The following is a 24461-nucleotide window of genomic DNA, read 5'->3' on the forward strand; positions in this document are numbered from 1 at the left end:
CCACAGGAAGATCAAATGCCATTTTGATCTTGTTAAATTTCCACCAGGCCTCAGGAAAACACTCAGGCAAAGGCAGCTACAGCCATGCATTGGATAACTGGCCTTGTGGATGCTTTTTTGTGTGCTACAGTCTCAAGCAGGACATATTTACAAAGAGTGGGAATCCAGAAAGCTTTTCAGTCTCACCTGCACTTTGACTGCTGCTTCTGAAATGCGTTTACACTCTGCTCTCCAGAGGAACTATCCACACATTCCCTTCCCAGTTTGCTCCTACCAGGAACAGAAATTCAAGGTGGGGTACCTTGTGCAGGAACTAATTTTGGAGGGTTTAGCTGCGTGGAGGATCTCTCTGCAGGGATGGTCAGTTTCTGACCTCCTTGTAGTTCTTATTCACAGTGGAAAACCGTATGAGGCGGATTTCGGGGGGCTTTGGCTTCCTGTCATCCCATATATACTCTGGAGAAAGCAGCTTGGAGGGTTTGTGGGAGAGGAAGTGCCTGTTGAGGTGACTCTCCTCCTGCCAGGCTGCCATGATCCCGTTGGCTTTGTCTGCCAGGATGGTCATGTGGCAGAACTTGGTGAACTCATAGACCTTCTCGACCAAGCCCCCAAACACGGCCCCTCCGTAGTAAAAATCCCCTTCTCCCTTAGGGATGAAGGCTGCTGAGGAGCTCCTCCTCTCATAAGGGAACTGCTCTCGTGGCACATCGAAGTAGCCAGGGTGGATGGCTGCCACCATGTCCCCCAGGGTCTCGGCGCCCCAGGGGTTGTGGAACACCATGTCGACGTCCAGGCAGAAGAGGTAGCGCACCCGGCCGTGGCTCTGCCTGGCCACGAGCTGGTTGATGGCCTCCATCCTGCGCATGGAGATCTCCTGCCAGCTGGGGTGTTTCTGCACGGGGACGGTGACAAGCCTGCGCCCCGGCTGCAGCCGGCTGCGGGGGATGCTCTGGGGGCTGTTGGTGAAGATGTAGTAGTTCACGCGGTAGCCCCGCATGAAGTGCTGCTCCGCCGACTCCAGGAAGCGCCGCACGAACCTCGTGTACCTGAGCAGACACGGCGCGTGGGGCACGGCAGGGACCGCCAGGGCCTTGCTGTGCACCTTCTGCAAGGCCTTGGAGTGGCAGAAGAAAGCGGGGAGGCCTCAGGTTTAGATTTTATATGTTTCAGATTCTGTGCAGCGTTAGTGTGCAGTTCTGAGCTTCACATCAGGGGATGGGGAGCTCTCTGCACAGAGCAGGGAGACAAAACAATTCCTGCTCTAGCTGGGGACCAAGGACAAATGATCCAAATCTCAGCCCAAGAGCACAAACAACGTGGGCTGAAGAGAGAAAATCAAGAAAGATGGGACTCCGTAACCTAAAGCTGGATTTGGACAATTAACTCCAATATGCAAATGGAGCAGAACTGATAAAAGCGAGAGACCTCAAGACCAGTTGTCCATTTTTGGTGTCCATTTTTGGGTTGTGCTGCCCAAGGTGGATGTATTGAGGCCTCTTAATAAATCCCTACTTTATTCCTTAGCTCCATCTAGTCTCTGTTCCAGGTCAGCCTTCACAAGGCATCAGGGGAAAGGCCTCCAGCTGAAGGAGGGCAGGGTTAGATCAGATTTTAGGAAGGAATTCTTCCCTGTGAGGGTGGGGAAGCCCTGGCACAGAGTACCCCGAGAAGCTGTGGCTGCCCCTGGATCCCTGAGGTGTCCCAGGACAGGTTAATGCATCCTGGTCTAGTGAAAGGTGTCCCTGCCCATAGCAGGGGGTGGAAGGAGATGAATTTTAAGGTCCCCTCCAACCCAGCCTATTCTGGGATTCCAAGGGGATGTGGGTGGATTATGAAGAGCACGTTAGAGAACCCAAGACAAGGAGTGAGGAGAGTTCACTGATTACCACTGCAAGAATCCACACACTACACATGCAGCAGGTGTAGTGGAGGATGAGGAAGAAGTGGATTATCCCCATTTTGACCAGCTCTAATTCCCAAGCCACCTGCTAATTGTTAAAAAACACTGCCCACACCTCAGGTACCTCAAGTGTTGTCATCCCACGGGCTTGTGTGATTACATGGGCACAAAACCCCCCTATAAACTGGGACAAATTTCAGGAAAAGGAAAGCCAAAATCATCTTTCCACAGAGGAAGGGCATCACCCCAAGAACTGTGCCCACTGAATGCTCCCCTTACTTTCCAACAGCAAAGGCTGTCACCCCTATGGTGAGGTTCAGGGGTCTGTAGGCACTGTCCAGGATCTCAGGATCAAAGGTCCCTTCCCAGACGATGGGGGCCAGCCATGGTGTGACTGTCAGCACATCCTGGCGCCTGAAGGGGGGAAAAACCAGAAATGTTCATGAAATGTAGCTGCTCCTGTTGGTTTTGAGGCCAGTAAGTGGGAAAGAAGCACAAAAAAGGCAGCTAGAGGAGGGTGGGAATCAGCATTAATTCGCCATGGAGGGTATTAGCCTCAGATATTTTCTCCCTGAACTCTTATTTGAGGTTACAGAGCATGTATATTTCAATTCCTGGGCTGAAATTAAGCACTTAACACATCAGCAAAAACCTGAGGATCTGCTAAAATCTCATTTAAGGACTTTTCTGCTGAGAAGAGTTTAATGACCACTGAACTCTCAGAATGGGAAGCTGTGCCTTTTTGCTATCTGCCTGATGCAGATTGTTACAGACAGATTAAAACACAAGTAATAATAATAATATGAAAATTACTATTAAATATAGCCCATTGCTGTGTTATTAAAACACAGCTTGCAGCATGACAGCTTATTTTTCCAGTATTTATATATAGCTCCAACACATTCAGATATAATTTAAAATGCTGTATGTCAGCCAGCATTCAAATGTGTAACAAAGTTAGAAAAAAATCCTTAATCTCCTGTGAGGGAAGTGGAAATACTGAATATAAATGCAGCAGAGTCTGATTCTGCCCTGTTACAGCTCTGCAATGCTGTTTCAATTTGCTGCTTTGTTTTCAGTGTTTCATTCTTGCCTTTCTGATTCTAAAAGGAGATGTCATTTATGGTGGAGCCTGCTCACATTCACTGCAGACCAGGAGCTGGAGCCCTCTGCTAATGAAATTTGTCACACACAGCACGTGGCCACACCTGGGGGCTGCCACCTGACACAGTTCCAGGGCAAAACAGCACCAGAACCAAACTGGGGGAGCTTTGGGGAGCAGCCTGGTCCAGTCAGATCCTCCAACCCAGATCTATGCTTTCAGTCTGAGAGAATACAAGAATAACACTTTCACTCCTTCCTGCAGCAATGAAAGATTAAATTATACAGGAAGAAGAATTTGGGTTGGGGAAAATGTACTGACTGATCTGTCTTGTTTCTGGGTTGATTATCCTTCTTATTGGAGAGGGAAGGAAACAGGCACGTTCATTTCTCTAAGCTTTGTAAATGTGATTTTGCAGGGCTGCCCTGGCTTTCCCAGTGGGTCATGGTCACCCTCTCAGTGCCAGTGAACCCCCTCCAGAAGATACAGAGCATGAAAAGCTTCAAGATTCTCCCCTCGTTTGTCCCAGAATATACCAGCTGATTTAGACAGAAATTTATTCCAATACAGAAGAAATATTCAGGCTGAGCACATCCTGAATATGTGACTTTGTTCCAGAATATACCAGCTGATTTAACACAAAAATTTATTCCAATACAGAAGAAATATTCAGGCTGAGCACATCCTGAATATGTGAGGGAAATAATATATATATATATAGTGTGTGTGCCAAGAGGGTGTGTTTACTAGCATGCAAACAAATGTGGCTGTTGAAGGTGAACTGCTCCAGATAAAAGTCAGACCAAAGGAGGCTGTAACAACCTGAGCTTGAGGAAATTTTAACAACAACTCTCTCAAACAGAGAGTTTGTCCAAGCCACTCCTTAGAGCTGCTGTCCCAAATCTTCCCTTACAGCCAAAGCAGGGAGTTTGTTTGCTGCAGGTCACACAGAGCACCTGCTTTGTCTTGCCCTGAAATGGGTTCAGAGCTCTCCCACAGCTGGTTCCAGCTACAGCACAGCTCCAGAAGGTATTTCCCACTTTCAGATATTACAGATCTGTAATATCTTACATCCAGATAAGAGAAGGAATTTCTTACAGATATTACAGACTGCCACCTCAAAAAGGGTTCCTGGCCACGACAGAGTGTGTGTGTGCCAATGTAATAATTGGGAATTAACAGGAAGTGTGTTAATGAGTGTACAGTAACCAAACCCAACCTTTGGGCAGCACAGGCAGCTGCTGACACACCCCTGTGGTTGGATTCTCATGGAACAAGGTCCTGCTCAGTGTGCCCCACGACTCTGGAACTGTGAGTGCTGCAAAGTGCCCAAACCAAACTCAGCAGAAACAAAGTTCAAACAAAGAAACTTACTTTGGCGCCAGCACTCTTGGCTGCTGATAAAATAATCTGTAAAAAGGAAGAAATATCCATTGAATAGTGCATGAATATGCCTGGAAGAGAGGAGCAGCAGTTTAAAGGTCAGGAGATAAAAAGCAAGTACTTACTGGGGGAAAAGCTGGATTAGCTTCTCTTCTGTGTATTGGAGTTTCATGGAGCTGCATGATGGGGTGGGAGATGAAAGGGATTGTTATACTTTCCTTAAAATATCAGCCAAGTTTGGCTTCAGGACCTGCTGTGCAAATCCAGCCCCAGCTGCTGTGGACACTGCCCTGCCTGGCCCAGGGTTAGGCATCACCTGCACACCCCTCCAGGGCTCCCCAGAGGGACAGAACACACACAACAGGGACAGAGAGGTGCTGGCAGCAGTCCCAGTCTCTGAGGAAATCAGACTGGGGTTTAAGGATCAAAATCCCTGTGGGACTGCCAGCAATAATCATGTATGTGCTCCATGCCCTGCAAAACTGTTCCTGGTCACCTGGAGGGCTGAACTACCTGAAATGATCACATTTCCAACAGCATTCAGAGAAATAAGTGCCTGACCAGACACAATAGTTTTGAATGGACTGGAATAATCAGAAATACCTCCATGAAACATAGGGTTTTTTCTATTTGCATGGCTTGTTTTTGTTTTTACAAGAACAGTAGGTCATGGTAAAAGCCACAGCATGTCTGTGTCCCAGCCCTGGGGCAATGTGGCAGAGAGGAGGTCACTGGGGCCATGGCCCTGGCCCCTGCACAGTGCAAATTCTCTCCTGTGCAGCTCTGGGAGAGCTCTTGGCAGCCAGGCTAGGTCAGGTACAAGCTCAGGAGCTATTTCCCAGAAGCAGCTGCCCTTCACCTGCTCAGTGCAGAGCTCAGGTGCTGCCACAGCACAAACACATCCCTGGAGCTGGGGCAGAGCACAGATCTCAGAGGGAGGAACAGGAGCCTGATGAGAGCTGGGGGTTACTCCTGACTGTGCCAGAGCTCCTCCTGAGCCTGTTCATCTCACCTCTGTGCTTTAGGTGTCTCTGTCTAGTCAGTGGATACTGAGAGCACAGCTGTGCATGGGCAGCTGTGGGATTACACCCTGATAAGGAACCTTTTAGTCCTGGGCTCTGGGACCCACAACAAACAAAGCCTCCCTCACCTGTGCAGCACTGGTAGCTTTTTGTTTTAAGAGAGTGACTAATTACAGCTTCACAAATAAAGAACAAGCCCCTTGTTGGTCGCTGTTTGTGTTGCCAGTGAAGAGCAGGACTGTAACAATGAGCTGTGTTACTCACCAGGCACAGAAGAAAATACTCACAAGATTTCAGGGCAGGGAAGGTAGTAGGGCAGGTAGTGCACTTTTCCACCCCCAGCTACAGCCCTGTGAGAGCAAAGAGGTGTTTTAAGATAGCAAATGTTGAAGGAAACCTTCCTAGGATTTTCCAACATCACCTAAAGACCTGGCAAAGATTTTAAGTAACTCTGGCTAACTCCATGTCTACTTTATTAATTAGTGTGAAATATTGAAGGAAACCTTCCAAGGATTTTCCAACATCACCTAAGGACCTGGCAAAGATTTTGAGAAGTAACTCTGGCTAACTCCATGTCTACTTTATTAATTAGTGTAGGATCTGCTGTGTTCACATTTTAACACAGTGTCCTGCTGCTGAGGCAAAATGCAGCTACCCACAAGGTGAAAGTACAGCAAACTGCAGCATCATAAAAATGTAATAATTCCTAATAATTTAATAATTAATATTCTCATACTTAACAGAAATGCCTTATCTCAGATTCCCTTCCGAGGATGTTTGAGCTTGCTCCATAAGCCATACTCAGTTGTCAGAAGATTCAGTTACAAAATTCTGTGTTTGAAAGCTGTGATGTCTGATAGTCCCTGGTGATGCTGGAGTGAGTTTGGACTGTGTGAAGAGACAGATAATCACCTCTGCTAAGGCCTGAGCTGAAATATAACTGGAATATTCTCTGCTCAAGCATTTGTTTGTGAGTCACTACGGTGTTAGCAGCCTGATTTGGACCCAATTGCTCTTTTTTCCTCTTTCCCTCAGGGCCTTCTCTCTCTACCAGTGCTCCTTTATCTATTACACAAATTGCTGTTCTTTCTTACAGCTGAAAGAGGGGCTTCCCACAAAATGCACAGCCTTTATTTTTGTGTTCTAGGAGTTTTAGCACAGGATCTACACAGGATGTTTTAGGTATGACCGAGCTGGCCAGCAAATGCTTACCAGATAACTGCAGCAACACCACCCAGGCAGACAAGAGATCCCAGCAGCACCTTCCTGGAAATCATATCTTCTGGAGGAGAAGGAAGGGCAGCTTCTGAATTCCAGCTGCTTTCACTCTGCAAAGAGCAAATACAAAGGGAAGAGGGCTGTAAGTGCCTCACTCTGAGAGAAACGGATCATTTCTCAGAGGAGGATGAAGCTTCTTGGTAGCTTCTCTTTCAGTCTTTCTGAAGTGATAAACACAGAAGGCATCAGACTGTAAGAGCCAGGGCACTGAGGCAGATCTGTAAAATGTCTGAGCAAGTTCTTCATTTCAGGGAGCTTTAACCCCAGCTCTAGTGCATGGGGAGCCTTTCTGATTTCATTCCACTTTCTGTAGATTCCATTCTTTCACCTCAAGCACTCACCCTTTGCAATTGAATCAAATCACTCACGCCTGTCCTATCAGAGAGCTAACACAGTTTATCACCTGGACTGATTAACTCCACCTTTCACAGCCCAGGAACCACCGGGGCACTCCCTGCAAAGGTGCCTGAAGGAAAGGTAAACTGAGGTGTGAGACCAGCAAAGGAACATTTCACAATCCTAATGCACCTTGGGTAAAGATTAAGCCAAGGAAATGACTTCCTTTACAACAGCCATGAAAATCAACTTTCCCAAGCCCAGCAGTCTTACCTTAAAAGCTCAAATCAATCTCTTTTTCTGTTTACAGGAAATGCCCACAATGTGAATTTTGGTTGGTCCCCATGATGAACACAAAATGCATTTGTGTGGGGCCTCCAGTACAAGCACATTAATTGTTATTCCTTTCATTATCACCTTCAGTGAGGACAGCAGCAGGGAGCTGTGGATCAGGCTTGTGGGTTTTCATCCCACTGCTGCTTCCTCAGGACCCAACCAGATGTATTTCCAGTCAGAGCTTTCTACTTTCTAGAATGTGATTGGAGCCTGCAGAGAAGGAAAAAGAAAATAGATAGAGAAAAAGGCTGTTTATCAACCATTTATAAAGCTGGTAGCATTTATACTAAGGGGAGGAACTGGTACATGATGCTTCCTGGAGGGTGCTGGAGTAATCCCAGAGGTCATTGCTGGCCCTTGGTAAGGCACAGGACAGTGCCAATGGATCTGAACAGGCAGGAATTATTTTCCTGCTTTAATTTCTTTGGCTGAAAAAAGACAAGTGGCAAGAAGTCCTTTAATTTGCTTTACTGTGTCACACAGAAATCCTCTCTCTGGTGCTTCTCCTTCACTTTCCTTTGAGAGCATCTAATTAGCTTTCACCAGGAAGCATCACAAAATCCGACCTAAAAATATTGACTAACTATATATATACACATATATCTATGTATATGTGTGCATCTATATAAATATATATCTTAAGGCCTTCCACCACTTAAAGCCTTCATGGATTCATGCTGAGCAGTTCTGGATTCTTGCCTGAAAGTGCTGCAGATCCAAAAACACAGAAAGAAGTACAAACAGCCTTCCCCCCCAGGCAGATGTTCTGTGTTTTGACCAGCTTTATCTCATTCCTGTGCTAGTTGTGTCATGAGAGCTGCTATGCTGACACCAGGATTTGTCAGTGCCACGTTTCTTACCTTGTGCTTGATGCTTCCAGCACAAAGCAGATAAATGTGCAGAGGGGGGTTCAAACTGTTGTTTTTCAGGCATTCTTTGAGAGATGGCTGCACACAGAGCAGGTAGGAAAGCCCTTCTCATCAGCAGGCTTCCAAATTTCCAGCCAGGATCTCACCTGCTGCAGTCCAGGTCTGAGCACTCTCCCTTTCCATACTCTGATGTTTCCTTCCCTCTTCTCTTCTGTGACCTCCTTCAATCTTTGTAATTGTCTAACTACAAGGTCTGGGATTATTTCTGTCAGTTCTGCCTGGACTCTAATCAGCCCATTCTCATGAAATTGGTGTCAAAGCACCCCCAAATTCCCCTGCTGAGCCCTCAGCAGTGAAGTAAAGCTGGATTGCCCCCCAAAACTGAAAAGCTGCCACAGTTCATGCATTCCACAGGACATCTGCCTGCTTTGCAGGACCTCAGCACTGGGATGACATTCAGCCTGGGCCCAAATGCAATCCATGTGTTTTCTGTGGAACCTCTCCCAGCCAGGTGGGAGGCACATAAAACCTTGTACTTGACTTCATGGAAACAAACTCAATTTTCAGGCTATTTGTTTTTCTAAAACACCAAGCCCTGACTGAATCCTGCTTTCCTTGGGGTTTGCAGCCCCTCCCAGCTTGATGCCACTTTCCAATTGCATAAATATCCTCTCAACATTTCCACCCAAAGCACAAAGGAATACACAAACAATCCCACTTTGCAGAGTCTCCTGGCGATTCCCATTTTCTGCACCTGACCCATGCTCTATCTCCATGGCATACAGAGGCTGAGAGCACAGAATTTGGGTGATGGGGAAGGACAGAGGATCAAGAACAGAGAGAAGAAAGGGGACTGATAGTTGTCCTCAAACCGGGCAGTAAAATTAACAAAGAATAAAAAAAGATCTGGGTGTTTGGTTATTTTAGTGCAGTTTCAGCACTAAAATAACCAAACACCCAGATGTAATGGACATAGAGCACTTCCATGTGTCTTTTTACAGAGTAAACATCTAATCCCTCAGGAAGAGAAGTACACATATTTTGAAATATTACATCATTAGGAGCACAGCTGATGCATTCCCCTCTTATTTTCAGTTTCTGTGCTACAAACCTGCCAGAGCACTAGAGCCAGCTGAGAGTGAAACATCCTTTGCATCTAAAGCCTCAGTGAGGTTTACCTCAACTGATTTACAGTTTGCCATGAATACAAACAGAAATGAAATAGACGAGGTTGTAGCCGATGAAAGAATCTCCAACCAAATAAAAATCCCAGCTAAAGCATTTTTAATAGTTACTCAGGTTCCTCGACTTTGTTCAGAGAGTTTTTTAAAAGGGATATGGCTGAAAGTAGCTCTGTTACTCCCAAATGAACTTGCTTGACCTCCCAGAACAAAGCATTACTTTATCTTCAAGCCCTGCTTGGAAAGCATTCTGGACAGCTGATAAATACCTCACTTGTAGACCGTTCCATGGAAAATATTCTTTGCAGAGCAACTATTTCAGATTTCCAAACGTGGATTTCAGATTTCTACAACTGAAGTGGCAAGCTGTGAGTGCAGGGCTGTTCAGAAAGTGAAGATATCCATGGGGAGAGCTCCATCTGTGCCAAGAAGAGGTTTCCTTGCTGGACTCCAGGCTGCAGGAACACAAATGTGTTCAGTCACACCTGAGGCTTGAACACAAATTTAGCACAGATCCACTGCAGAGTCTCAGATTACAGCTGCACCAGGGAGTTACCTGGGCTCTGGCAGGGATCCAGCTGGGAAGCACTGCACAGCACAGCCTGCATTTCCCTCACAGCACATTCATCAGCTTTAGTCATAAGGCAGAAAAGAGCTTCTTCCAAAAAGCCAGATCAAGAGAATTGAGAATTCAATCAGACTCAATTTATAACATCCCTGTGCTCAGTACAAATTATCAGTTCACACCAACCAAGATCAGGAGGGCATCAGCAAGGTTTGACTGATCTCAGGGGCAGAGTTGCTTTATTTTCTGGATGGATTGTTCCCACCAATCCTCCCCAGGCTGAATTGCCAGCAGCCAAGCTGTAATTTCCCTCCTGAGCTGGGCAAACAGCTGCTCAAGTTCACATTTGTATTTCTGTATCAACAACAATAAAGGACAAAATTGGTAACGACCCAATACAATTTTGCACTGGTGAACTGTGCAGAGAACAAAACCCTTGCAGGCCCCTGTGGTTGCCAGAAACTTTTTTTTTAACCTAATTTTTCATTATTGCCAAAGACAGACTTGGAGCCAATCCTTCTACCATCAGGATCAGTCAGTGTGTCCCATGGATGGTCCAAAAAGATCAGTTAGCTCCACAATAAGTCCATGCATGTATACATGTGTTTATGTCTATATTGACCTAATGGTGATAAAACACAACTTATAAATGAACAGCACTGCCTAAAATTGAAAATTATTTCCAGTTTTCTTGTGGTGGGGAGGGTAAATGAACCCAAGATTCACTCTCCTTTCCAAAGGTATCATCCAAGTTCATATAAGCAAAGGTTTTACTATCCTTGTGTTGAGATGAAACCCATGTTTGGTGTTTTTGCCTTTTTGTTTCCTCTTTCCTATTCCCAGAAGATGCAAAGACACTGTGCTGCCCATCAGAGGAAGCAACAGCAACTGACACTTCTCCTTTAGAAAAGTAATAATTCCTATTAGAAATCAGCCAGAAGGTGTTTTTTTTAGGATAGAAAACTTTATTAACAAACATACAACTGTTTTTTTTAGCACGATGAGGCTGGGAAGCTGTGGCAGTGCCTGCCCCACAGCCTGGGACAGTGACACACCCCGTGTGACAGACCTTGGAACCCCAATGCCAGCAGAGCTGCCACGCTCTCACATTAACCCAGCTTTTTTCAAGTCCTCTGGCAGAACTCGGCCCTTCTTCCGGGCCCTGGCTTTCTTCTTCTCTATCCTCTCCTTCTTCTTCTTCTGGATGTTCTTCTTGCGCTTGTCCTGCCGCTGCTGCATCTTCTCCACCACCCTCACAGTCCGCTCCTCCCACTGCCTCTTGCGCTGGGCTCTCCGCTTCTCCTTGCGCTTCAGGGCCTCCTTCAGACGCTCCTCATCGTCACGGATCTTCACCCCTTCTGCCTTATAGAGGGCATTTGTCCATTTTATCTTGGTCTCCAGCTCCTGAGCTTTCTTCTCGTCCTTCTCCTTGAGCTCCTCCAGTTTATTCTTCCGGGTCTCCAGCCTGCTCAGCAGCTGCTTGTAGTTCTTGCCTGTCAGAGGAGTGATATTGCCCTTCACTGCTTTCCTCTTCTCTTTCTTCTTCTGGACCTTGTTTAACTCATTCTCCTCATGAACTTTAACTCTGTTGAAGACAATGTCAGCTTTGCTCTCCTCCTTTTTGTTTTCTGGCTCTGCTGGTACCTCCTCAGTCTCTTTCTTCTCCATTTTTGCCTTCATCTTCAGCTCCTTCCGTCGGCGTTTCTTTCTCTCTCTCTCATACTTCCTCCGCTGCCTCTTCTCCAGCACTGCAGGGGTTAACTCCTTGGCATTATCCTAAGGAGAAGGATGGACATGAATGAGAAGCCTTAAAGGGTTAAAGCAGAAGTAAAAGTGGGCTGTCCCTCAGTTCCTGATTTCAAACTCCTCCTCAGAAGCACCACCTGTGATGTGAAGCTGTGTCTCAGCTGTTAGAGACACTACACACATTACAACATTTCAAACCCTTTGCTTTCCCCCAACAGCCTGTAGCTGTTCTCTTGCAGGCTCTCACCATTTTGCTTTTTCCTAAAAATCACCAAAGGCACGTTCTCTTTGAAGCTGGCCACATCTTTTCTCACAGGTTTTTCCACAGAATATACAGAGGTCACCTGGCAATCCCTATAGGCAATTCCTTATGAGCTGGAATCAGCTCAAACCCTGGGAGGCTGGGGAGGATTTCAGGTGCACAAACACACATATGGATACACATGCAGAGTCCCCATACCTGTCCAGAAGCCTTTTTAATCTTCTCATGGAGTCTCTGACGCAACAGACTGATTGCAGAAACAGAAGGGGAACTCAGTTCACTTTTACTTCCTGAAAATGAGAGGGAGAAAATAAAAATACTTAAAAAGCAGCACCAGCTAAACAGTAGCACTTTCTCTGGCTATGGGAAAAACTCTGGGAACTCTTTAGATGCTGTGAATGGAACGGAAAATCCAAACAAACGCAGAGTTTCTATTTCATTAGTTTCTTTAGAATTTCCCCTTTCATCATTCAACACTGCCAGCAGTGGCCTGGCATGCCCTGGGGCTGCCTGGCAAGCCAAAGACAAGTACCAAGCTTGTGGAACAGAGAGGCTCAGGACATCTTTTCTCTCTGATCTGGCTTTTCATTGTCATAAAAAAAAGCTGAGCTGGCAAGACGGGGATTGTATCCACGTGTAATTCCCAAAGTTACTCACATGCACAAAACCTCTGCAGTTCAGTTAAACACCGTTTCCAGAGAGCCACCCAGTGGTGATAGCACAAATTCCTGTCCATAGGCAAAAGCTTCTGGGCACATGAAATAAGCAAAGATGTTCTCAATTTAGGCTTTCCAAACTAGACTTGTGTGAAGCAAGTGAAAAGCAGCCAGCTCAGCCCAGGTCACTTTAATCAGACCGTGGCAAAGCTGAGATTCTTACCTGCAGCCAAACTCTCCTTTCTGTTCTGTGTGCCACCCTGTGGAGATGATTTGCTGGCTTGAGGGGCTGCTTTCTGTCCTGGAGTGGGTTTACTGCTGTTAGAAACCACCTGTTTGGCTGAAGGAGCATTCTTCTTCTCAGTTTGCTTCCTGGGCTTCTTTTTCTTCTGCTTTTTGACCTGTCTGCCAGCATCCTCGGGCTGGCCTGGCTTAGACACTAGAAGGCAAAAACAAATTACACAAAAGAGAACAATGCTACATTCCCACTCATAACATTCTGTTATTACTGAACACTAACGTTCCAGCATCGTAATGCGTATCTAAATGTTCAAAAATTATACACTTCAGGATTTATTTAATTAGACCAAACGTCCTTGCACACTTCTGTAAAATCCCAGCTCTCCACATCCATCATAACAGAGAATGGAGACCACTGACTTCCAGGGCTCCCAGTACAATGTGTGCAACGTGTTCAGAAGCTCCGTGTTTGAGCAGATCGGTTTTTTGTTAGAAACGGGCACGATCCCGGGCCAAGCACCCCGTGGGGGCACGGCTGTCGCGCCCAGCCTCCCAAAAAACCGGCCGGAGAGGACAGAACCGAAACATCACAATCCCAGTACCAAATTTCCTCTTCCGCGACTCCGGGGCGTGCTGCACGCCGGCCCTCCTGGCCAAGCCCTGCAGGTAGGAGTCCTGGGCGGCCAGGCTGGCCATTGCCACCCCGGGTCCCAGAGCTGTCCGGGACAGGTGGGGACAGCGGCGTCCTCCTCGTGGAGCCCCCGGCAGGAAGTGATGGATGAAGCGCGCCGGCCGGGAAGTGACGGCAGCGCCGGGCGCACGGAGCCGCCCCCGCCGGGGCTGCCGCGGGCTCGGCGCGGACCGACGGCGTCCCTCGGTCACACCGGGGCTGCTCCGGGCTCTGCTGGAAGCAGAGCCCCGTTCCTGCCACACACCTCCCCGGAGCCCCGCAGGCAGCCGCCGGTTCGCCTCCGCCGCACGTCCCGAAGGTTTTTTTTGCCAAACCTCCGTTTATTGGAGGACTAAAGCGAGCTTCGCCCTGCACCGGGGTGAGGTCCCCAGAGCACGGGCGAGTTTGGGGATGGTTTGTGCAGCCCCTGTACGGGAACAGCTGCAGGGAGCTCGTCCCCTCCTCGCATGTGTACGCTCATATTGTGACACTTTCACAAAGCCTCGTGGCTGAAAACACACGCCTTAAAAATTATACAAAACAGCCAGTTTTATTAAATCACCTAGTTACAAAAATAAATGGAATGGAAGGAAAAGAAATCAAAAAAAATAATAGCAAAAATTCACATCCTAAGATATAAGACATTACAGCAGAAAGCTGGGGAAGCTCAGCTCAGTTGTTGGAATGCCCTGGTGGCTTTGTGGTGCCCGTGACACCGAGCTGTGGTGACACTGTTCAGGTCAGTGGCATCTCCCTTTCAGCTGCACAGCTCGAGCCAAGGCAGAGCCACCACAAAAGGAAAGGACAGAAGATGTGCTGAGCTGCCTAACAGCTGCAGACCAAGCACCAAATAAATGGGTTTCTTTGGAAGGAAACAGAGTAACTGAGTATTCCTCACTGCTCTCAAGATTTTTTCATCAGACAAAACTAAAAGCCAACATAAACAGTGGCTACATGTTAGCTCAGACTACATTAACAGAAATTTCTGTGTAAACACTGAGGAAGGAATCGAGTGACTAAAGCATGACACTGCTTCTCTTTGTGGCTTTGAGCAAGTGGTGTCATTGATCCCGCAGTCTACAGTCTGTCTGCCTGTTCTTCTTCCAGGGGGGAACACTGCTCTTCCATAAGGGTCTGCTGGGATCCTCCTTCCAAATCAAGAGTTCAAGTTTGTAAAGCATTTTGACAGTGAAGACTGTTGTGTAAAAGTACTATAAGACTCTTTACAGTAGACCAGAGGTTGTCAGATGCCATCCTGAGAGAGCTTTAAAGCAGCCAGAACGTCAACAACCTTGGGAAGCAGAGTAAAAACCCCAACATGCTCACTGCCCCCACATTTGGCTCAAGTTTATCCCAAAGAAATTCAACTTCCAACACTCACGTGGAAACAAACTTCTAAGACCTCTAACGAACTCTACACGTAACTATCACGTTAAAGCAAACCTGACTCTAACTTGTAATAATGAGATTCACTTTGCGTCTACATATCTCTATCTCTTAAGGGACAGGAACGCTCCTGGCGAGGTCCTGGCGCGGAGGAAGCGCTGCAGCCATGCAGGGAGCAGAGCCCTGCCAGCACAGCTCCAGCGCCTCCTCCCGACAGCAGGAGGAAGACTTCCAGCAGCGCGGCGCCGCGGCGGGGCCATCCCGGACCACCCGGCCCGGCAGCAGCGGATCCTCTTCAGGAATGCTCGGCGGGGCCCGCCCCGTGCCCGTTCACGTGCGGGTGCGAAGGGGTGGAACTCTGCGAGGTGGCAACGCTCTGCTCGGCGGCGGCAGCGGCCAGAGGCATCGAGAGGCTCTCGGGGGACAGCGTGGCCAAGTCTTGTCTCCAGTAGGCTTCGCACAGTGGGAGATCATTGCTGTCACACAGACTGTAGCTTTCCAGAACAAACAACCCCAGTGAGGAGAGAGCAGGTGTGGTGACAGAGGAGGGGAGGGATGGAAGGGGTGGAGGGAGCAAGATAGAAGCAAAGCATTAAGAAAATGGCAAAAAAAAAAAGCTGGATGTAAGGTCTGTGTTCATGAAATTATCCTAAATTATGTGACATTGGCTTTTCCTAAGACACCCCCCTAAGGGCTGGTGCTAAAATCTCTTGGGCCTGGTGAGGACTGGGGTAATTTTAGAGAAGAACTGTGGCTACAAAATAACACAGAGGCTCAATTCTAATCCAGACACTCCAAGTCTCTGAAAAGATCTGAGCTGAAGTCCTGGCACCCCCAAATATGCAACTTCTGCTACTGATAAGTGAGACATGGACCTTATCCACAATTATTTTACTTGGAATTATACTGCAACCTATGTGAGGAAAAAATAGAAATCCTGCTTAAAATTTTACTTCAGCAAAAAAACCTGCCGCAATTGTTTTGGGGCCTGTCCCTGTCACAGTAAAGAAGAATCCTATTTGCACCCCTGCCTGCCCTTTCAAAAAAGTGCTCCACAGGTTTGGATCTTCCAATGAAGCTTCCCAGTTTGATTATAAAATACTGACAGCTCCTGCCTTTTCCCAAAGAGCCTGAGCTAACAGTGCTTCTAAAAGCAGCTGGCTGGACTCCAACACTGGATGAACCAGCAGTGTGGGAAAATAAGGTTTTTAAACAACTGGCTAATTCCTGCCCATACTCTGAGGAAAACAATGTGGAAGGGCCAAAACTAAAAAGAAACATGGAAGGAACTGGAACAAAACCAACACAAATCCCAAAGAGAAGAAGGAGCTGCACACACAAGAGACACCCAAGACAAAGTGAGTGCTGGAGCAGGAAGCAGCTTGCATTCAGAGAAAAACAAACCCAGTGGGTCAAGTGATTTTGTTGTTGCAGCTTTATTTACATTTGTAATGTATGGACTGATGCTTAGGGAAATATTTTAAGTATAGAAATATGAGACAGTTCATATTGCACAAACATGAAACATGTGAGATTTAACCCCACACTCAAGACAGCTCCTGTGATCTCAGAGGAGGGAGCAATGGAACACAAATGCAGGTCTGGGGGTTAGGATGAGAGAGGGCAAGCTGGATTTGCAGTTACCACTTTGGGGAACAAGCACACAAAGCACTAGGTGCAAGCTGAGCTCTTTTCTGGCAGCATCACCCAGCTGGCTTTGCAGGACAAGTGAGAAGGCAGTGGGTACAGGTTTTATATCTGGGGCTTCTGTAAAATCCCTTGGAAGATCAGCCTCCAATACAGTGGAGCTGGGTTCAGTTAACAAAGACCATCAGGACTGAACCAGAACTACAACTCCTGCTCTGTCAGACCTCAGGCCACGATTTCCCAGGAGAACCTGACCACAGCATCCACACTTCATGGCAGGGGAGCTGCTAACCACGTTTCAGCTGTGTCAGAGGCATGACTGCTTCTCCTGCTGCCCCACTTAGAGCAGTTCCAGAGTCTAAGCTCCACCTCTCAGCTAACTCTCCTCACAAGTCGGGGTCAGTGAGCAGCTCTGCACAGCCCAGGGGCACTGGCCAGCCTGCTGCTCTGTCCTGGGAGGGCTCCTCAGGGCGTGGAAGGGATTTCACTACTCCCCTGAGGGATCCAGCCAGTCTGAGGGCAGAGGGACACTCTAGAAAACTACTTGATCACAGGGCAGGAAAGCAAAGATTCCTTCAGGACAATCTTCTCGGGTTTAGTTTCAAGGACCTGCTTTTGGGTCTCATCAAAAGGCCCACGTGCACATAAAAAGCCTGGCAAACACCTGACCCTACAACTGAGCAGGCATTCCCAGGACAGCAAGGAACTCCCCTTTGGGGGCAAACAGGCTGTTGTGCTGACAGCCACTGAAACATGGCTGTGACATAAGAGAAACCCTTTCCCCCCACATTAGACAATAAGATTTCATTAAAAATATTGTAGTATTCTAATTATAAAAGGACTTTGAATAAATCGCTATTTCTGTATTTACACAGACACAATTTCTTTGGTGCAGAAAAAGACAGGAAAGAGCACAGGAAGGGAGGAAGTGCTAAAAGCAAATGACCAAGTGCTACATGATAACAAAGTGTCAGATCACAGCTCTGCAGAGCTGTCAGGTTTCCTCACCTCATGACCCTTAAGAAAGAGCAGGAAGGCAAATCCACCTGATGTACACCAAGATTTGTGCTTCCATGTTAGTTCTGCCAGCAAGGGATGCTTTATGTGGCACCTGGGGCCAGGCAGGTGAACAGACCATGCCAGCATGGCCAGAACCCCTCAGTGCAGAAGTGACAGTGGTGGCAGCCTGGGGACAGGGTGAGGGAAGCATGCCTGGCACATGTGGGGCACTCTCATCCCACACCACATCCCTGTGGATAAACTCAATGCTATGTCATGGACCTATCAGCACCTGCACAGGTGCTTGGGTTTGTGATCATCACAACCTCCTCAAAAAACTGAAAGAAGTTTGAAAAGCAACTCTAAACTTTTACCTCTAAGCTGTGTCATATTATTATCTTTTTACTCTTAAAATACATATATTACTCATAAACAAAGGCCTTACTTTCAAAGATATTGAGCAATTTAGTTGACTTAGCTGGGGTTACAGGCATTCAGCATTCTTAGAAAAATGGAAAAGGCAAACATAGAAAACCTGGTCAGTAAAATTTTAAGTAAAATTTTTTTAAAGTTAAGTGTTTGTTTAAAAGTCCTAGAATTATTGCACTGACTTCACTTAGCTTGGAAAGTGCAGCCAAAATAACCAGGTTTACAGTTGTTTTCTTCTGCTTTCATTAACTAGAAGTGCTGGAGTGCATGACAAAAAAAAAAATAATAAAGTGTCTGAATTCTCTAAGGTCTGTTTGCTAAATAAGAGGCTTTTAAAAATATTAAAAATCCCACAAACAAATCAGTAATAAGTCATTCCTTAGAAAATCCTATCACAATACTTCATAATTCAATGAAACTGAGCGAGGCTTTTTGCTCCTTGCAAATGCTGACCCCAGCAGGACTGGAGGCAGCTGGGGGCAGTGGGCTGTGACAGAAAAGGCACAAGGTGTGACCAGGTCACTTGTGAAAGGACTCACCACAAAGGTGAGGTGACACCAGGACCCAGCTCAGCAAGCTGGTCTCTGCAGGGAGAGAGCCAGAGGCTCCTTCAGAGGGATTTCCCCCAAGGGAATTCATCTTCTTTTCTAATGATTACAACAGAAGGCTAAGGAAATTACCTATCAAACCTGGGATGCTGTGAACACCTCCTTCACCAGGATATTTAACCCCTGTAGGGTATCTACAAGGAAAAGGCAGCTGCTTCAGTAGGAGAAAAAGAGTTTGACCTAATTAAAAATAGGACTGAAAAATTTTTGGGGAACATTCTCAACACCTATACTGTATGGGCTGTTTGATAGTCTGGACTAACTACCCCAAAAAGGCCTGGAGTTGTAAGGCAGAGTCCACTGCCCTATTTGTACCTGGAAGAGTAATATTCTTCTTCTAGCTCGTACAGGTCAATGGAGATCTCATCCCGCAGGGCAATCAGCTTCTTGTCACACTCCTCCTGCAGACTCCTCAGCTGCTGGTTGCGCTGGTTGATGGCCTCGTTCACGGAGGGGAAATCATTGAGGATCAAGAACTGCTTCAGGTCAGACACAAGTTTCATCAGGGACTCGCCAGCTCGGACCTTGCAGCAGTGAGAAAAATCACACATCACATCAGGGCTTTGCTCCAGTTCCAGCACCTCCCGAGCTGCTCCTTCAGCCCAAACTTTGGATAAAAACTCCCACAATATGAGGATTCTGAGGGAATTCTGACCCAGCCTTGCCCAGCCGCCCCAAACATGAAGTTACTCTCCTGGCAGCAGTCCTTAGGAGTGTTATAAAGACCCAAAAATAAACCAAAGAGCCCCTGCAGGATGTGCTGCCCACAGGTCTGAACAGTACAGTGATACTCACAATATTTGCAGCTCTGACATGCATCTCGTAGTTATCTTGTTCACCCTGGGTTGCTCGAGAGACTTGAGTTTCATCCTCAATCTAAAGAAAAAAATAAACAAATCTACCTCTACATACTTAAAATCCAAATAGACAATTACTATGTTATAAGGTACAACATATGGGAATATATATAGGGATATGTGTGTGAATTTCCTATAGATTTAGATATGTGTGTGAATTTCCTAGAGATGTGGATATGTGTGTGAATTTCCTATAGATGTGGATATGTGTGTGAATTTCCTATAGATTTAGATACATGTGTGAATTTCCTAGAGATGTGAAATGAGATCACACATTATGTATGTGAAATTTACATCTGTATAATTCACACAGTGTCCAAGGCCAGGCTGAACAGAGCTTGGAGCAACCTGGTCTGGTGGAACTCATACAGTGTCCAAGGCCAGGCTGAACAGGGCTTGGAGCAACCTGGTCTGGTGGAAGGCGTCTCTGCCTACGGCAGGGGGTGGAACGAGACAATGTTTAAGATCCCTTTAAAGCCTTTAACATTCGGGGATTCTACAAAAGGTTCTCCCCTCACAGCCCCTTCATTCCTCGCGTACCCCCGCCCTTCTCCGCTTAGCACCCGGGGCGCTCCCATGTGGGGGACCAGCCCGCTCAGGCCCACCTTGGCCGTCTTGATGATCTCGGTGAAGTTGTCCATGATGGACTTGACATCGTCCTTGAGGCGCTTGTTGTAGGACTGCAGCAGGGTCTCCTTGCTCTGGGGCAGCACCCGGGGCTGCGCCATGGCCGCGCCCTCCCCTCACGGCCCCGGCCCCGCCCTCCAACGCTCTCGCGAGACCTCGCGCGCCGTAGATATCTCCCGGCATGCCTCGCTCCGCCTTTCTCTCCCGCCGCCCAAGATGGTGAGTGATGGCGGCGGCGCGGGGGTGTCGGCGCCATCCGCCGCCATCTGGGGTCATCCGCCGCCGCCGATGGGCTGCGGCAGCGCCGCGAGGGCGCTTAGCTAGCGGGGGAGGCGGTGGAGCGGTGTTTCGTGCCCGATTTGCGGTGATGGGGGAAGGCCGCGTACGGGCCTGGCAGCCCGGGCCGGGAGCCTGCGGCCCCGGGAGCACGGCCTTCCCGGGGTAGGTCGGGTTCCGGTGGTCAGTAAATCGCCGTGGGGGTATCTTGGCTGCTCTCGGGAGCACTAGGCCGGGCGAAGTGATCATCACGCTCGTTTTAATCTTTTTTTCCTCTCGGGTGGTTTATAAACCTTGTAAACCTAAAGGGATGGATTTGCTCTCTCTTTGGAAGAGGAGGGCGAGCATGGGAGGCCGCCAGGCTGATGAAATGCCTGGGAAAACAAATGGATTCCCAGGGTGGGCTGGGAATTTCCAAGCACGCAAGTTTTGGAGGCAAAAGAAGACCAAGTGTGTTTCTTTCTTGCAGCCGAAAGGAAAGAAGGCCAAGGGCAAGAAGGTGGCACCGGCCCCTGCTGTAGTCAAGAAGCAGGAGGCCAAGAAGGTTGTCAATCCCCTCTTTGAGAAGAGGCCCAAGAACTTTGGCATTGGTGAGTAAGTGGATATTTGGGATAGTTGCTCCCGTGGCTTTTTTTCTTGTTTGATGAACAGATTAAGTTATAAACACTAAAAACCACTGCCGGCTTTGTGCAGTGCTGTTCTTGTACAAGGCGCAGATGATGTGAAAGAATATTTGCTATCTGAGTGGTCGTGCTGACACATTACCACCAAGATCACTGATGCTCCTGTGCCTTTCCCATGCTGCTGCTGCTGCTCTGGATTTGGGGCAGCCCTGAGCTAAAGGCTGTTTTTTCAGGACAGGATATCCAGCCCAAGCGTGACCTCACGCGGTTTGTGAAATGGCCGCGCTACATTCGGCTGCAGCGCCAGAGGTCCATCCTCTACAAACGCCTCAAGGTGCCTCCTGCCATCAACCAGTTCACCCAGGCCCTGGACCGCCAGACAGGTGAGCATGTGCCCCACAAGCTTCTCTTGGCCGGGGTTGTAAATGGGCTGTGCCTCAGAAAAGGGCAAAGAAACCAAAATCAGCCTTAACGAAGTAAACAGGGCTGTGTCTGCGGAAGTGTTTTAGGGAGGCTTTAATAGCAACCAGGGTGGTGGTAAAATTAATTTGCTGGCTTAAATCTTGGATTGCTGCTGTGTACCCTGAAAGGGGGTTTAGAAGATACCAAAGCTCTATTTACTGACCCAAACCCTGTATTAAAGCTTAACTGATTCCATTCTTCCAGCTTGATGTAGACCTACCCAGGGTGGTATAAACAGATTGCTTGAGACATCTATGGGAGTGCAGGTTTTGGGGGAAAACTGGCACTGAAGGAAGAAGGGATTTAGGGGTGTTCTGTGAATGCAAAAAACTTTGGACCTGTGTAGAATAATTTCCTTCTCATGCATGTTCCTTGCTTTAAAGAGCCAGTGCACTACCTCTAACCATAATTGCTGTGGGGGTCCCCAGGCATTTCCTCATCCAGTCAAGGAGCCCTCAGTGCCATCAGAGCAAACAGGGGCTCTCAGGGTGCTCTTCTCTGGGACTGTGCAGATGATGATCACTTTTTGCTGTGAAAAAAAATTGTGATGACAACCACCAAGATCGCTGATGCACTGCGGTGTTTTTTAAAAAGAACGCTTAGATTTTCAGGTCATGCAACTAATTAGTAGGTGTTCTCTTCCAGCCACGCAGCTCCTGAAGCTGGCACACAAATACAGGCCTGAAAATAAGCAAGAGAAGAAGCAGAGGCTACTGGCTCGTGCTGAGCAGAAGGCTGCAGGAAAGGGAGATGCTCCAACCAAGCGGCCGCCCGTCCTCCGAGCAGGTAACTTTGTACCTGAGCTGCTGCAGTGTGGGAGTGTGGGACAGAGAAAACTGATGAAGAGTTGGTTCTTCAGCCAGCCTTGGACAAGCTATGGCAATGATGTTATGAATTTCTTCACCTGAGCTCAAAGTGAAGAGCAAAATAGACGAGCTTTTTAACCCTGAGCTTTAGCAAATTGTCCATGAAATGTCTTTGCCACTGATGTTTTTGTAAAGTTTTTGTAACTGCCATAGTGATGTTGTGCTGTGGAATCAGAGTTGGCTTGTAAGAAAGCTCTGAAAAGTGAGAGGAATCAAAGCTTATCTAGAACTTGTTTTTCAGGTATCAATACTGTCACAACTCTGGTGGAGAACAAGAAAGCTCAGCTTGTTGTTATTGCCCACGATGTAGACCCCATTGAGGTGAGCATGTTACAGGCTACCTGTGTAACTCAGGGTGGGGTCAGAAGTGCTTTTAAGGCAAAAAATGGGGTTTAGGACAAATTGCATGAAAGAGAATGCACAAAAAAACCCCAAAACATCTGCCAGAACTGTATGCTTGTGCATGTTGGTGGTTGTCCTGCTTGGACAGTGAGGCTGGGCCCTTGCAATGATGTTTTGAATTTCTTCACCTGAAGCAGCAGTGAAGAGCAAAACGAGCTTTTTAACACTGAGCAGTTGCCACAGCCCAGGCTGACAGCCTGCACCAAGGGGTGTTCTCTCCATGGTACTCAGCTCTCCCTTCCCTTCCAGCTGGTGGTTTTCCTGCCAGCCCTGTGCCGTAAGATGGGGGTCCCCTACTGCATCATCAAGGGCAAAGCCAGGCTGGGCAGGCTGGTCCACAGGAAGACCTGCACCTCCGTGGCCTTCACCCAGGTTAACCCGTAAGTGTTCTGGGAGCTCTCTTGATTGTCTTGTGGACAAAGCAAACTGCCCTAAGCACAGGCTCTAGGCAGATGGGTAGCAAACTTGGGTCTCTCTGAAATAGTTAAATTTAAAATACCATTTCTGTAGTGTCTGATAAAAATGTCTGTCAAATTCTGAAAGTGCAGATTATTTTGGTTTACCAAAAGGGTGGTTACTCTAAAATCTGAGCAGTGCAGATTCTGAGTGTTAACCCTTCGTAAGTCGTGCTTTTGCTTAACCTGAAAAATTGGGTTGTCACTAGAAGCTCTTAAATTCTGTGGCAAAATATTGATGGAAAATGTTAAATCAAGGCTCTAAAGGAACTAAAACTGTCATCAACAGGGAGGATAAGGGAGCCCTTGCAAAGCTGGTGGAGGCTGTCAAGACCAACTACAATGACAGATATGATGAGGTAAGATTCTCTGTGCTGCTGGCCTTGCCTTTTTACACTGTTACCGTTCCCAGAAGGGAGAAATGGGACATAGTGACATCGTGTTATACCTAGGTTTGCTTACAGTGTACCCAGATTCTCTACCTGAGGATGGGGTAAAATGTGAAAGCTGTCAGCAGGTTAGAAGTAAACAGCAACCCTAGGGCAAGGATTGTAGAGAGGGCAACAGCTTTTGCTACCTAAACTCCATATCCCAAATCCAGGAGTTATGGGATAGCTGAATCCAACATCCCTCATTGGGAAAGACTTAAAGCTTTAATCTTTGCTGCCCCAAAATGTAGTGCAGTGCTTGAAGTGTGCAACTTTTTAGTGAGGGAGCTCTTCCCCTTGTGCAGAATTGAGTGCCACAGTGAGAGATGCAGTGAGGTCTCTAGGACTTTTTAGTTGAGAGAGCTCTTCCCCTTGTGCAGAATTGAGTGCCACAGTGAGAGATGCAGTGAGGTCTCTAACCTGTTGTCCCTTCCTTGCAGATCCGTCGTCACTGGGGCGGGAATGTCCTGGGTCCAAAATCGGTGGCTCGCATTGCGAAGCTGGAAAAAGCAAAGGCTAAAGAGCTGGCTACAAAGCTGGGCTGAAGATGTACTGCATTGCACCGTGTTCTCTGTACATAATAAACCCCCAGCTGTTTCAGTGGTCTCTGTTCATGGAGTGTTCCAGGCAGGCAGTAGCACAGTGGCACTGCTGTATTTCTGTGCCTTCTATCCAGTGACAGAATAGTGCTGGGCAGACACGGCTGCACAGAGCTGGTTATTACTTACCTTGGAATAACTTTCCTTAATTACTTGTCCTGTGCAGTAACTCCTCTTGAACACACAGCCCAGCAGCTCAGCTGCACATGGGGTTTTGAAGTTGACTGGCTGGGCTAATGCTGGCTTTAAGC

At 47.5% G+C, this 24461-nt stretch overlaps 4 protein-coding genes and 4 non-coding genes across 9 annotated transcripts; 5 read left to right on the forward strand and 3 right to left on the reverse strand.

Annotated features, from left to right (window-relative positions):
* Positions 1 to 361: 361 nt before the first annotated feature.
* LOC121337072 (globoside alpha-1,3-N-acetylgalactosaminyltransferase 1-like) lies at positions 362 to 6684 on the reverse strand. The gene is made up of 6 exons (XM_041406888.1): positions 6620 to 6684; positions 5695 to 5757; positions 4511 to 4561; positions 4377 to 4412; positions 2180 to 2314; positions 362 to 1046 (listed from the first exon to the last, which is right to left on the reverse strand). Exons 1-6 carry the CDS (start codon positions 6682 to 6684, stop codon positions 362 to 364), a joined length of 1035 nt encoding a protein of 344 aa, XP_041262822.1.
* Positions 6685 to 10916: 4232 nt separating this feature from the next.
* On the reverse strand, positions 10917 to 13915 carry SURF6 (surfeit 6). Its single transcript, XM_041406992.1, has 4 exons — positions 13479 to 13915; positions 12860 to 13075; positions 12179 to 12270; positions 10917 to 11748 (listed from the first exon to the last, which is right to left on the reverse strand). Exons 1-4 carry the CDS (start codon positions 13570 to 13572, stop codon positions 11077 to 11079), a joined length of 1074 nt encoding a protein of 357 aa, XP_041262926.1. The 5' UTR covers positions 13573 to 13915; the 3' UTR covers positions 10917 to 11076.
* Positions 13916 to 14070: 155 nt separating this feature from the next.
* MED22 (mediator complex subunit 22) lies at positions 14071 to 20209 on the reverse strand. Of its 2 annotated transcripts, none has more exons than XM_041406998.1 (4): positions 20078 to 20209; positions 19411 to 19491; positions 18931 to 19139; positions 14071 to 15420 (listed from the first exon to the last, which is right to left on the reverse strand). In XM_041406998.1, the coding sequence occupies exons 1-4, from the start codon at positions 20198 to 20200 to the stop codon at positions 15228 to 15230; spliced, it is 606 nt and encodes a 201-aa protein (XP_041262932.1). In that variant the 5' UTR covers positions 20201 to 20209; the 3' UTR covers positions 14071 to 15227. The 2 variants fall into 2 exon arrangements, with proteins under 2 accessions (XP_041262932.1, XP_041262931.1); XM_041406997.1 differs by having other exon boundaries at positions 14071 to 15426.
* On the forward strand, positions 20184 to 24211 carry RPL7A (ribosomal protein L7a). The gene is made up of 8 exons (XM_041406996.1): positions 20184 to 20318; positions 20845 to 20965; positions 21232 to 21381; positions 22106 to 22246; positions 22568 to 22647; positions 22978 to 23108; positions 23473 to 23542; positions 24052 to 24211. The coding sequence occupies exons 1-8, from the start codon at positions 20199 to 20201 to the stop codon at positions 24154 to 24156; spliced, it is 918 nt and encodes a 305-aa protein (XP_041262930.1). The 5' UTR covers positions 20184 to 20198; the 3' UTR covers positions 24157 to 24211.
* LOC121337164 lies at positions 21087 to 21159 on the forward strand. Its single transcript, XR_005952860.1, has one exon. It is a non-coding gene; the product is annotated as a small nucleolar RNA SNORD24 (small nucleolar RNA).
* On the forward strand, positions 21968 to 22034 carry LOC121337165. Its single transcript, XR_005952861.1, has one exon. It is a non-coding gene; the product is annotated as a small nucleolar RNA SNORD24 (small nucleolar RNA).
* LOC121337163 lies at positions 22338 to 22415 on the forward strand. Its single transcript, XR_005952859.1, has one exon. It is a non-coding gene; the product is annotated as a small nucleolar RNA SNORD36 (small nucleolar RNA).
* On the forward strand, positions 22830 to 22903 carry LOC121337157. The gene has a single exon (XR_005952853.1). It is a non-coding gene; the product is annotated as a small nucleolar RNA SNORD36 (small nucleolar RNA).
* Positions 24212 to 24461: the final 250 nt, after the last annotated feature.

This window comes from Onychostruthus taczanowskii, unplaced genomic scaffold (assembly GCF_017590055.1).
Source record: "Onychostruthus taczanowskii isolate IOZ18803 unplaced genomic scaffold, ASM1759005v1 scaffold25, whole genome shotgun sequence".
In the NCBI taxonomy this organism is placed as follows: Eukaryota; Metazoa; Chordata; class Aves; order Passeriformes; family Passeridae; genus Onychostruthus; species Onychostruthus taczanowskii.